Source organism: Dipteris shenzhenensis, chromosome 14 (genome assembly GCF_047967505.1).
Source record: "Dipteris shenzhenensis isolate YYH24624 ecotype China chromosome 14, Dip_SZ_1.0, whole genome shotgun sequence".
In the NCBI taxonomy this organism is placed as follows: Eukaryota; Viridiplantae; Streptophyta; class Polypodiopsida; order Gleicheniales; family Dipteridaceae; genus Dipteris; species Dipteris shenzhenensis.
Genome location: NC_141609.1, coordinates 14,275,541 through 14,286,565, shown reverse-complemented (window position 1 = coordinate 14,286,565; position 11,025 = coordinate 14,275,541). Strand labels below are relative to the sequence as shown.

General features: G+C 44.4%; 1 protein-coding gene across 1 annotated transcript; it reads right to left on the bottom strand.

Moving 5' to 3' along the window:
• Positions 1 to 213: 213 nt before the first annotated feature.
• On the bottom strand, positions 214 to 9,540 carry LOC147894232 (uncharacterized). The gene is made up of 7 exons (XM_087384698.1): positions 9,374 to 9,540; positions 6,695 to 6,902; positions 2,426 to 2,448; positions 1,149 to 1,242; positions 764 to 943; positions 551 to 619; positions 214 to 252 (listed from the first exon to the last, which is right to left on the bottom strand). The coding sequence occupies exons 1-7, from the start codon at positions 9,538 to 9,540 to the stop codon at positions 214 to 216; spliced, it is 780 nt and encodes a 259-aa protein (XP_087240824.1).
• Between the last annotated feature and the right edge of the window lie 1,485 nt (positions 9,541 to 11,025).

Sequence of the window (11,025 nt, the reverse complement as noted above, 5' to 3'; positions counted from 1 at the left end):
CGATTCCTTCTCTCACTTGGGGTCTTCGCATCTTCTTCAGCCTCGAAGACCACATGTAACCCCTCCTCCCTCTCCATGACAAAAGAGTCCTCCATATCTATCCACCAAGGACATGTATCCAACTCCCATTTGGTGAGGTGATGCATGGGAGGCGGATACATGCAATTGTCCTCTTTGTTCAATGCCAACCACTGGCGAGCAAGAAGTGGTATACTAGATAGATGGCCCTTTTCTCTCATCAACGAAAAGAACCTTGACAAAAAAAGATTTTCAAAAAAACAAATCATTGCTATGTCCATACATACGTTGGGCAAATCCATTCCAAATCAAGGAGGTTCAACTCAATACACAAGCTTCAAACTTTCCAACATTAAACTTTAACTTAAATCATTCCAAATGAAAGAGGTTGTAGCCAAGTACCTAAACACAAGCCGTTGCACAGCCATGTGTAGCCAATCAAGTTTTGCAGCAATAGAGCGTCCTCACTCTTGTGGTTTCTATCAACCCTGCACTCTAGATCAAGCATGTCCTTCCTAGCATCGAGTTTTACCTCCTCATAAAACTCATGCAATGTATAATCAACAGGAAGAGCCGCAACGCCTGGAATGTCATCAAAGTCCTGTAGAATACAAAAGCCCCTTTGGTATATCTTTTCGAGAGTGCCTTCGTGTTTCAACCATTTAAGCCAACACAATTGATAATTACCTAGATGGTATGATAAAAAATAGAATCACAAAGTCAAGTAAACAAGCAAAGTACTCACACTCTGTATAAATTGTCTCCACGAAGTAGACCATACAACGACTTTTGTCTGGATTGGAGCCTCATGAAGTGCAACAAGGTTCAACTTCTCGATGGTGGCAAAACTTTCGGTGTCCCATCTTAATGACATTACTTTTTCCATCCACTCATCCCCAAGTCTCGGATCAAGTATATTGAGAATCTAAGACATGCAAACAATTCAAAGAATCTTTTAAACAACCGTCGAAAAATGTGAATATTAAAGACCCAATGAAATATTAACTTTGTAACCATCTTAATCTTAAAGTCTGACATGTAAACGAATACAAAAACATAAGAATTATAAACCTTGCACTAGTGCAACAAAAACATAATCATTTATTTTTAATGTATTAGAGATGATGCACCTTCCCAATACGTTCACCGTATCGAGTGGCAAGCTCTTCCACTCTCCCAAGCTCCTCTTCTAACATAGAATGTTTGGCTTTCTCTAGCTTCTTTCTTAATTGCTAAATAATAAAAGAGAAGAACATGTAAGAAAAAAATACAATGTCTGTGCTCAACAGATAACACGATCTCGTACGCAAGAGAGAAAACCAGATAATATGGAGAATCAAAAATTTGATGACTGTAGAACTGATACAATAGATGGCGCTGCCTCCCAACCGTGCGCTCCTGTGAAAGAAGCTTCAATGGCAAGCTGGAAACAAAAGAAGACGGAGGCTGGGTGCTAAGGAATCAGGGTTGCTATAGCCAGTGATGAAATGGGCTTCACGGGCTTGCTCTTATATAGCCACCAATCGTAGTCAGTTAGGCTCAATTGGGTGACCGACCCAGTCCACCCAAAACGGTCGACTGGGGGTCGCGAAATAGGCCACCGACCACACGATAGAACCATGGCGTAAAATAGAGCAACTAACCTACGGTCTCCGTTCAGCCCACAGCCATCCGGGATCATATGGGGCTCCAAACGGGCCCTACAACCCGAGAGTGGGCTGCCCCGGGAAATGCTCTATGTACCCTCAGTGCAGTCAGTCATGGGATGCCTTCCCGCACTTGCATGTAGCCTAGTTGGCAATGTGCTAACTCCGTCCAGCCATCAGGCCACACATGGCCCCCATCTGGTGTCCAAACCAGGACCTATCGGATAACCGAGCTACTCAAATGCCTTCTCCTCATATGGGGGGCTTACAAGTAGAGTTAGCTGGTTCCTGCATAGTTACACGAGAGTGGAGCATTGATATCTAACACCCCCCCTCAATGTCCACCCGCAAGTGAACTTACTTTTTCGGCCCAATGCCAAGTCGATGAAGATGCCTCTCCAGCAAGTCTCTTCCAAGAGCCTTCGTGAAGATGTCCGCAACATTCTCTGTAGTCGGACAGTACACCAAGTCAACCTCTCCATCCATGATGAGCTCGCGTACAAAGTGATATTGAATCTCAATGTGTTTTGTGCGAGCGTGGAACACAAGGTTCTTTGCAATCGCCATGCAACTCTAATTGTCACATGATAACGGCGTAGGCTTGTTCTGCATTGCACCCATGTCTCCCAAAATCCTCCTCAACCACACTGCCTCGCAAGAAGCAAAGCAAGCTGATTTGTACTCAGCCTCGATAGAAGAAAGAGCAACTGCGGGTTGCTTCTTGCTGACCCATGACACAGCTCCAGATCCAAGTGTGAAACAGTAACGTGTCACTGATCTCCTGCTGTCCACATCTCTTGCCCAATCCGAGTCACAGAATCCGATCAAGATGTTGCCCTTGGTATAGGTGATGCCATAATCAAGTGTGCCTTTGATGTATTTCAGCACCCGCATCCCTACCCTCCAATGGTTCTCTCGGGTCTTATTGGAAAACCTGCTTAGTACACCAATCGCAAAACTGATGTCCGACCGTGTGTTGCACAAGTAAATCAAACTGCCCACAAGCCTTCTGTACTTCGCTTCGTCCACCAGTGGTGATGAATCCTCATTTGAGAGCTTCACGTCAACCTCCATAGGGGTACCAACTGTCTTGCACTCAGCCATGCCAAATGCCTTCAGTATCTCTCTAGCATACTTCAGCTATGAAATGAAGATCTGTTTCGGTTCTTGCCAAACTTCAATCCCCAAATAGAAATGCATCAGTCCATGTCATTTCAAACTCTCTTCCTAGCAAATGCTTTGTCTGCGAGATCTTCTCTTCATGGTTCCCTGTTATGACAAGGTCATCCACATAAAGGACCACGATCATACACCTGCCTCCTTCTCTGAAGATATACAAATTTGCATCAGATGGGCTCCTCCTAAACCCGTTTTACAGAAAGTAGGCATCAATCCGCTGGTACCACACTTGTGGGGCCTGTTTCAGCCCGTAAAGTGCCTTCTTCAGTTTACAGACTTTACCTTCTGAACCGGGGATCACAAAACCTGGTGGTTGTTCCACGTATACCTCCTCCTTGAGATCTCCATTTAGAAAGGCGGATTTTACATCCATTTGAAGCACGGGCCAACTTCCCTGGGCTGCTAAAGCCAAAACACTGCAAATTGTGGTTAGTCGAGCTGTGGGAGCAAAAGTATCCTGATAATCAAAACCATGTACCTGTGCGAATCCTTTTGCCACGAGCTGAGCCTTGTACTTATCCAACGTGCCGTCAGACTTGTACTTGGTCTTGTACACCCACTTGGTGCCGATCACCTTGTGTTTTGGTGGACGATCCACAAGGTCCCAAGTGTTGTTCTTCCTTATGAAGCCATACTCCGACTGCATAGCCTCCATCCACCTATCATCACCCTGTGCCTCTTCAAGACACTTGGGTTCATCAGCACGGATCACCTCTGTCATCAACGTGTAGTTGACCAAGTGTTGTTGCGCCCTTCTTTGCTCCTCTAATCTCTTGGACCGGCGTCGTTCGAATGGTTCCTCCTCAATGGCTGGAGGTTCTCTACCGTCTAAAAGCTACTTTACCCACTTCGGTAATGGCCGTTGCCCTTGTGGTTTTGCAAGCTCTTCTTCATCTTCTTTATCTTGAATCCTCCCAAGCACCGTTGGGGGAGTTCGGTCTGCTGTTGGTGGTGGTACTGGATGGATATCCTGGTCCTAGTTGTCTGGGAAGGAAGCATCCTCCTCCAATTGATGCGGCTGTTCTGAGAAGACCACATCGCGACTTACTATTACCTTCTTGGTAACAGGGTTATAGAGATGGTAACCCTTCGCCTCTTCACTGTGGCCCAAGAAAATAAACTTCCGGCTCTTCGGTTCCCATTTGGTCCTGTTAGCATCAGGCATCACAAAACAGCCACATCCAAAAACTCTGAAATGTGCAGCTGAAGGTTTCTTACTAGAAAAGGCCTGCAGTGGAGTCATCCTGTTCAAAGCCTTTGTGTAGCTACGATTCAAAATGCAAACTATAGTGTTACATGCTTCAGCCAAGATAGTCTTTGGCAAATCTTTCCCTTTCATCATACTCCAACCCATTTCACAGATGACGCACATCTTGCATTCTGCTACTCCATTTTGCTGTGATGTATGTGGTGGGGGTTTCTGCCTCGATCTCGTGACTTTTGCAGTAACTTTCGAATTCAGTTGATGTGAACTCTCCACCTCTATCTGATCTCAATTTCTTTACCTTCCCGATTCTTTCTCGACCATTACATGCCATTCCTTGAACTTACTAAAAGCCTCGTCTTTAGTCTTCAGGAAGTATATCCATATCCTTCTACTGTAGTCGTCGATCAGCGTCATGAAGTAGTAGGAACCACCCAAAGCTTCCATCTCCATCTTTCTGCAGAGGTCCGTGTGAACGAGCTCTAGAGGAGCCTTTGCCCTACTGGCCTCTTTAGGAAAGGGTTGCCGATGCTGCTTGCCCATCATTCAAGCTTCACATACATCGGGCATATCTGAAATTTCTGGTAGGTCTGCAATCATTCCACTTTTATGCATCTCCTTCAAAGAACTAAGGTTTAGATGACCAAACCTCTCATGCCACAGCTTAGTGTTCTTCACATCGGCTCGAGCACTGAAAGCTGAGAGTTCATAGATGTTGAGCCGTGTACCTTTACCAATGACCTTCCCTTGAAGATCCAGAATCTGTGCACCATTCTTATCGAATTGAACTTTGAGGTCCCGATCCGTGATCGCAGAAACGGACAAGTTCCTCTTGATATCTGGCACATAAAGAACATCGGACAACTGTTTTACAACTCCATCTGACTTGAGAGCAATCATACCTTTTCCTTTTGCTAGACATTTTGCATCATTGCCAACTGCTACCAGAATGTCATTCCCTACCGGCTGTAGAGAGGTATACCAATCCTTCCAACTGGTCATGTGGCACGAGTTCATCTGCATGTATTTGAACTGCCTCCGTGCAAATCTCCTCAATTGCTATGAACAGCTCTACTGGTACTGCCTGCGCACTGTTACTGGACTCTTTCTTTACTCCGTTCTTCTCATCTGCAATCTTCTTCCGGCACTCATTCTACTTGTGCCCTGCCTTGTTGCAATAGAAGCACTTGATCTTCTTCTTTCTCTTTTTACCACCAGAAGAAGATGGGTTACTAGAGTCCTTACCCTTACCTTTCTTTGATCTAGTCGAGAAAGCCGAATCTTCTCTAGTCCTCGTCTTTTGACGCATCTCCTCCTCCACAAGCATTGCGCTGAAATCCTCAAAGCTGAGGGACGGATTTCTGTTCTGCATATTCTGTGCCATAACAAGACCGTCATTCCTTGTTGGGAGAACCCGTATGCACCTTCGTGCTAGATTCTTGCTGGTGATGGTGATGCCAATCGTAGTCATTTGATCGCGCAGATTCTTCACCCTGGTGATGAACTTCTCTATCGCTTCAAACTCAGAGTCCATGCCTCCTCTGTTGTGGTGACATGTTGAATTCATGCCATGACAGAATCACTTACACAGTAGATAATAGAACACAGCGCATTTGCATTTCTCCTTGTCCACGTGAGAATCTCATCCGCAATTGGTACTATCTGTTGTCTTGCATTGGCTGGATCCGGTCTCGCAACCAGCCTCATATCCACCCCAGTAGCAGTATCCCAAAGCTCGTATGCGCTTAGGATGGTCTTCATCTTGAACTTCCAGAGTGGATAGTTAGAGCCGTCCAACTTTCCGCTTTCGCCGAACGGTGGGATTCGCAGTCTTGCGGGCTGGGCCATCTCTCACAATCTGCTCGCAAATAGAAACACACTACCAAATCTTCTTACTAGAGTCCAAGCTCTGATACCATGTAAGAAAACAATACGTCTGTGCTCAACAGATAACAGGATCTCGTGTGCAAGAGAGAAAACCAGATAGTATAGAGAATCAAAAATTTGATTACTGTAGAAGTGATACAATAGATAGCGCTGCCTCCCAGCCATGCGCTCCTGTGAAAGAAGCTTCGATGGCAAGCTAGAAACAGTAGAAGACGGAGGCTGGATGCTAAGGAATCAGGGTTGCTGTAGCCAGTGATGAAATGGGCTTCACTGGCTTGCTCTTATATAGCCACCAGTCGTAGTCGATTAGGCTCAATTGGGTGACCGACCCAGTCTGCCCAAAACGGTCGACTAGGGGTCGTCCCGAAATAGGCCACAAACCACACGATAGAACTGTGGCATAAAATAGAGCAACTAACCTACGGTCCCCGTTCAGCGGCCCACAGCCATCTGGGATCATCTGGGACTCCAAACGAGCCCTGCAACCCGAGAGTGGGCTGCCCTAGGAAATGCTCTATCTACCCTCACTACGGTCAGTCATGGGATGCCTTCCCACACTTGCATGTAGCCTAGTTGGCACTGTGCCAACTCCATCTAGCCATCAGGCCACACATGGCCCCCATCTGGTGTCCAAACCAAGACCTACTGGATAACCGAGCTACTCAAATGCCTTCTCCTCATATGAGTGGCTTACAAGTAGAGTTAGCTGGTTACTGCGTAGTTATACGAGAGTGGAGCATTGATATCTAACAGAACATACATTATAGACCAACTTGCCAAGGTATCTCCTTGTAAGAGGATACCATGGCTCACTCCCCTTTGTGTATTTGCGCCTAATGCTGGCAATGATCCTCCTAACTCTATCTGGCAAATCCTTCAAGTACTCTTCACGATTGACTGAACAAATTTTTTTGCAATTCACCAGCTCATCTCTCAAAGAGGTAGCAACCAATGCATGTGTATTCATGCTGTGAATGTTCAAAGAAGAGGTATACAATAAAAGCAATCAACCATCAAATACTCTTTCTACTAAAAGGAACAGTTTTGACTAAATTTAGTAAAGCAAAGCTGGTAGAAGGAAGTGAAGCTAGCCATAGATAGCTCTCATGAAAAGCAATTGGCCAAAAGTAGCTCTCATGACACACAACTGCCCATAACTCACCAACTCCATAGAATGATGTTAATGAGGATAATGGCCACGAATACTTAACCCACCATTCCATAAAAACGGCCTGACAACCACGTCTCTAGAGGGAGGTATATTCCAACGTGCATGTTATAAGTTAAAAACCAAAGATCTTATAAGTTATAAACCAATGAGATAAAGAGGCCAATAAAATAATGAGTTAATAATTTAATAACTAACAAGTTAATAATTTAAAAGCTCATAAGTCAATAAGTTAAAAGCTACTAAGTTAATAATTTAAAAGCTAATAAGTAAATAATTCAAAAGCTAATAAGTTAATAATTTAAAAGCTAATAAGTTAAAAGCAAACAAGTAAAAAAATAATATTTTAAAAGCTAATAAATAAGTTAATAACTAATAAGTTATAAGCAATTAAGGTAAAAAAGCTAAAAGTCAAGGTAAAAGCTAATAAGTTAATAATTTAAAAGCTAATAAGCTTTAATTTATAACTTCAATAAACGATAATAAATATGTTAATAATAAAACATATTAAATAAGTTTACTAGTTAAATAAGATACTTGCTAATCAATCAAATGAGATGAATAAGTTCAATAAGTTTAATATGATAAATAGGTCTAAAGGCTATAAAATTTATTAGTATGAACTTTATAAAAAATAACTTTATAATTTCAAATTTGGATTTCAAATCAAACAATAAATTTTGCAAATCCGCTGTCGCAAAGATTTCCCTCAAATGTTGATTCTTTGACGGCTATATTGTGATGAATAGAATTTCCAAGCCGGCGGCATTGTGAGACTCCCCAAATAGCACATGCATAGGTTGAGGGGCCCTAACCCTGGAAACCCTAATCTCTCCACTACTTATTCTCCATCCTTTCTCATTTGCCCTTTTCCACAACCTCCTCCACAAGTTTCCTCTCTGTTGCTGCTTCCACTATGTTGTTGCGAAGATGTATTCTTCCATGCCCAAGAGTTATACCAGAGCGACATGAAGGTAGGCTTCATCCCTTCTCTCGTTTCTTTCCTGAGCTCTCTTTTCTTTCCTAGTTCTCGTTTCTCAGTTCATCTTTCCCATAGCTCAAGATATGGCACAATGGAGCCTTCCTAGAGCTCAACGAGGGGCTGAAATGCCCCATGTTTAGAGCATAACCATGCTCTAGAGAGGGCGCATTGACGTGCCCTCTCTGGAGCATGGTTTTGCTCCAGACATGGGGCATTTCAGCCTCTTACTGAGCTCTTGCCTGGGGCTAAAATCACACTAGCTGAGGCAAAAAAAAGGCCCTAGACAAGGCGCGTGCCCTCTCTCGGGGCCTTTTTTGGCCTCAACTAGGGTGATTTCAGCCCCTAGTTGAGCTCGCCCTCTCTTGGGGCCTTTTTTTTGCCTCAGCCACGGTGATTTTAGCCCCTGGCTGAGCTAAAGCCTGGGGCTGAAATGCCTCAGGTAGAGGCAAAAAAAAGCCCCCACGGAGGGCGGCAATGCGCCCTCTCTAGGGGCATTTTTTTTGCCTCTGCCTGAGGCATTTTAGCCAAGGGCAAGAGCTCAGCCAGTGGCTGAAATCACCCTGGCTGAGGCAAAAAAAAGGCCCCCAGGGAGGGCACATTGATGTGCCCTCCCTGGGGGCCTTTTTTTTGCCTCAGCCAGGGTGATTTCATCCCTTGGCTGAGCTCTTTCCTGGGGTTGAAATGCCTCAGGCAGAGGCAAAAAAAATGTCCCCAGAGAGGGTGCATCGACCCACCCTCTCTAGGTGCATGTTTTTTGCCTCTTCTTGAGGCATTTCAGCACCAAGCTTCAGCTCACAGGTAGGGGTTGAAATCACCTGGCTGAGGCATTTCAGCCAAGGGCAAGAGCTCAGCCAAGTGTTGAAATCACCCTAGCTGAGGCAAAATAAAGCCCCCTCGAGAGGGCGCGTCGAGCCCTTGGCTAAAATGCCTCAGCCAGTGTGATTTCAGCCACTAGCTGAGCTCTTATCCTTGGCTAAAATGCCTCAAGTAGGGGTAAAAAAAATGCCCCCAAAGAGGGCGCATCGACGCGCCCTCTCTTGGGGCATTTTTTTGCCTTTGTCTGAGGCATTTTAGCTAAGAGCAAGAGCTCAGCTAGGGGTTGAAATTACACTGGCATCAACTCAACCTCTTTGTGGGCATTTTTTGGACCTTAGCCAGGGTGATTTTAGCCACTGTCTGAGATGATGCCTGGGGCTGAAATGCCTCAGGAAGAGGCAAAAAAAAGGGTAGAGCTTGCTGGGCAGCCTACGTGGTAGGTTATGTCTAAAGAAAATAGAAGAAATTCTTACAAGTTCATCCTCTGCAAGGTGGATAACAAAGCAATCTCACTGATGTGTGTAGGATCAATGACTGTGCAGAGGACTCTGTAATGTTTCTCACGCGTCTGTGAAAACCTCTCTTTGATTGCCACTTGCCATGCAATGGTCCTGTGGTTGCCCTCCCAAATGTAGAACATTTTTATTCTTGCAACACATTGCGCTCCTCCCCCCCTTCTATTGTTCTTGTGTTCCACTTCTACTGCGTTCTCTGCTCCTCTAGCTCCTTCTTGCAACGATCACTCTAGCTGCTCCTCTACTTCTACTGCGTTCTTTGCTCCTCCAGCTCTAGATGCTTCTGCTACATTCACTTTAGCTGACAACATGAGTAGGAAGATTACCATTTTCAACCTTGAAGTTCAACAAAAGATGATCTTGGTTTTCAAGGAGGACACGACAGAGATTTCTCTTGACACCTTGTGCGAATCCTTTGACTTGCAAGATTTTCCTGTGACTCTAAAGCCATTGGGACTGGATGTTGAAGGTATAAAGCTCAAACCAGTTCTATTGCACAATGGAGAGAACGGCTACCATTTGGATCCCAAATTCAACAAGAGCTACGAAGTTTTGAAAGATGAATCTGTCTCCAAAGTGCATATAGATGTAGACGAGGACGACAATAAGAATATTAAGTCTTGCAATAGTGTTCTTGAGTTTATTCGTGGGCTTCCTTTAAGCACTAGTTTGCATACTGCTCTGCATAATGTTGCAAATATCATGCAAGTTGAAGAGTTGCCAAAGATCTATGATGGATATGTTGCTTTTGAGCTTCCTCCCTGTGGAAAGAAGAGTTCCATGCATGGGCTGGAATGAAAGCATAACTGCCATCCATGGATTGACTATGTGATGTGCAATAGTGATTATTTTGATGGGACAGTGTGTTTCAATAGATGTGGAGGGCACCTTCGATGCATTAATCTTGAATGTTTGTACTTCTCTAGAATGCATCTTCAAAATGAGAGCCAATGGAACGGGAGAATGAAACGTATTTTTAATGTGGGATTGATTAGAGCAGAGGATGGAAATCTGTCTTTTCACCATTGTGCTCAAACTCCAAAATGTGTTTCCACCTATCCAGCAGTTATTTACTACTACATTCCAAAAGATCACGAGAACACCACCAGATGTGCAATACATCTAGGAAATCACCCTCATCCTTACAAAGAGGGCACCAGTAGGGCAAATGTTGATAGCATCGAGGAAAGGTTGGTATTAAGAGCGAAGATGAAACCTTTTACAACACCAAAGCAGTTGGAGACAAGTGTGGGGAGGGACATGATTTTGGATATGCTTATGGGTGATTCAATCGAAGAGAATACAGAGATTGGGGAGGACGAGTTCGTCAAGTTGCTAGAGTATGCCACTCTTTTGTCTAGTGATAAGCGGATTGAGAAGTGCTTAGGACATGCTAAAAAGGCACAGTGTTTAACATCTAAAGGACTTGAGGCCATCTTGGAACTCAAGAAGTGCAGATATCCTTTCATACACAGTGTTTTGTTTCTAGATCAATTGGGTGCACAACACCAACCCCATGTGTTTAAAATGTCCACCAAGGGTCCAGGAAGTGGTGTTGACCTTGTCAACAGAATGAGACCAGGGGGGAACTTTGAGAAAATGTGGGTGCA

Coding starts and splice junctions, on each gene's coding strand:
- LOC147894232 (XM_087384698.1), bottom strand. CDS start 9,540: ATGTTCTACATTTGGGAGGGCAACCACAGGACCATTGCATGGCAAGTG. Junction 6,903..9,373: donor ACCTTGCAGAGGATGAACTT/GTAAGAATTTCT, acceptor GAACATTCACAG/CATGAATACACATGCATTGG. Junction 620..763: donor GGAGACAATTTATACAGAGT/GTGAGTACTTTG, acceptor TGTATTCTACAG/GACTTTGATGACATTCCAGG.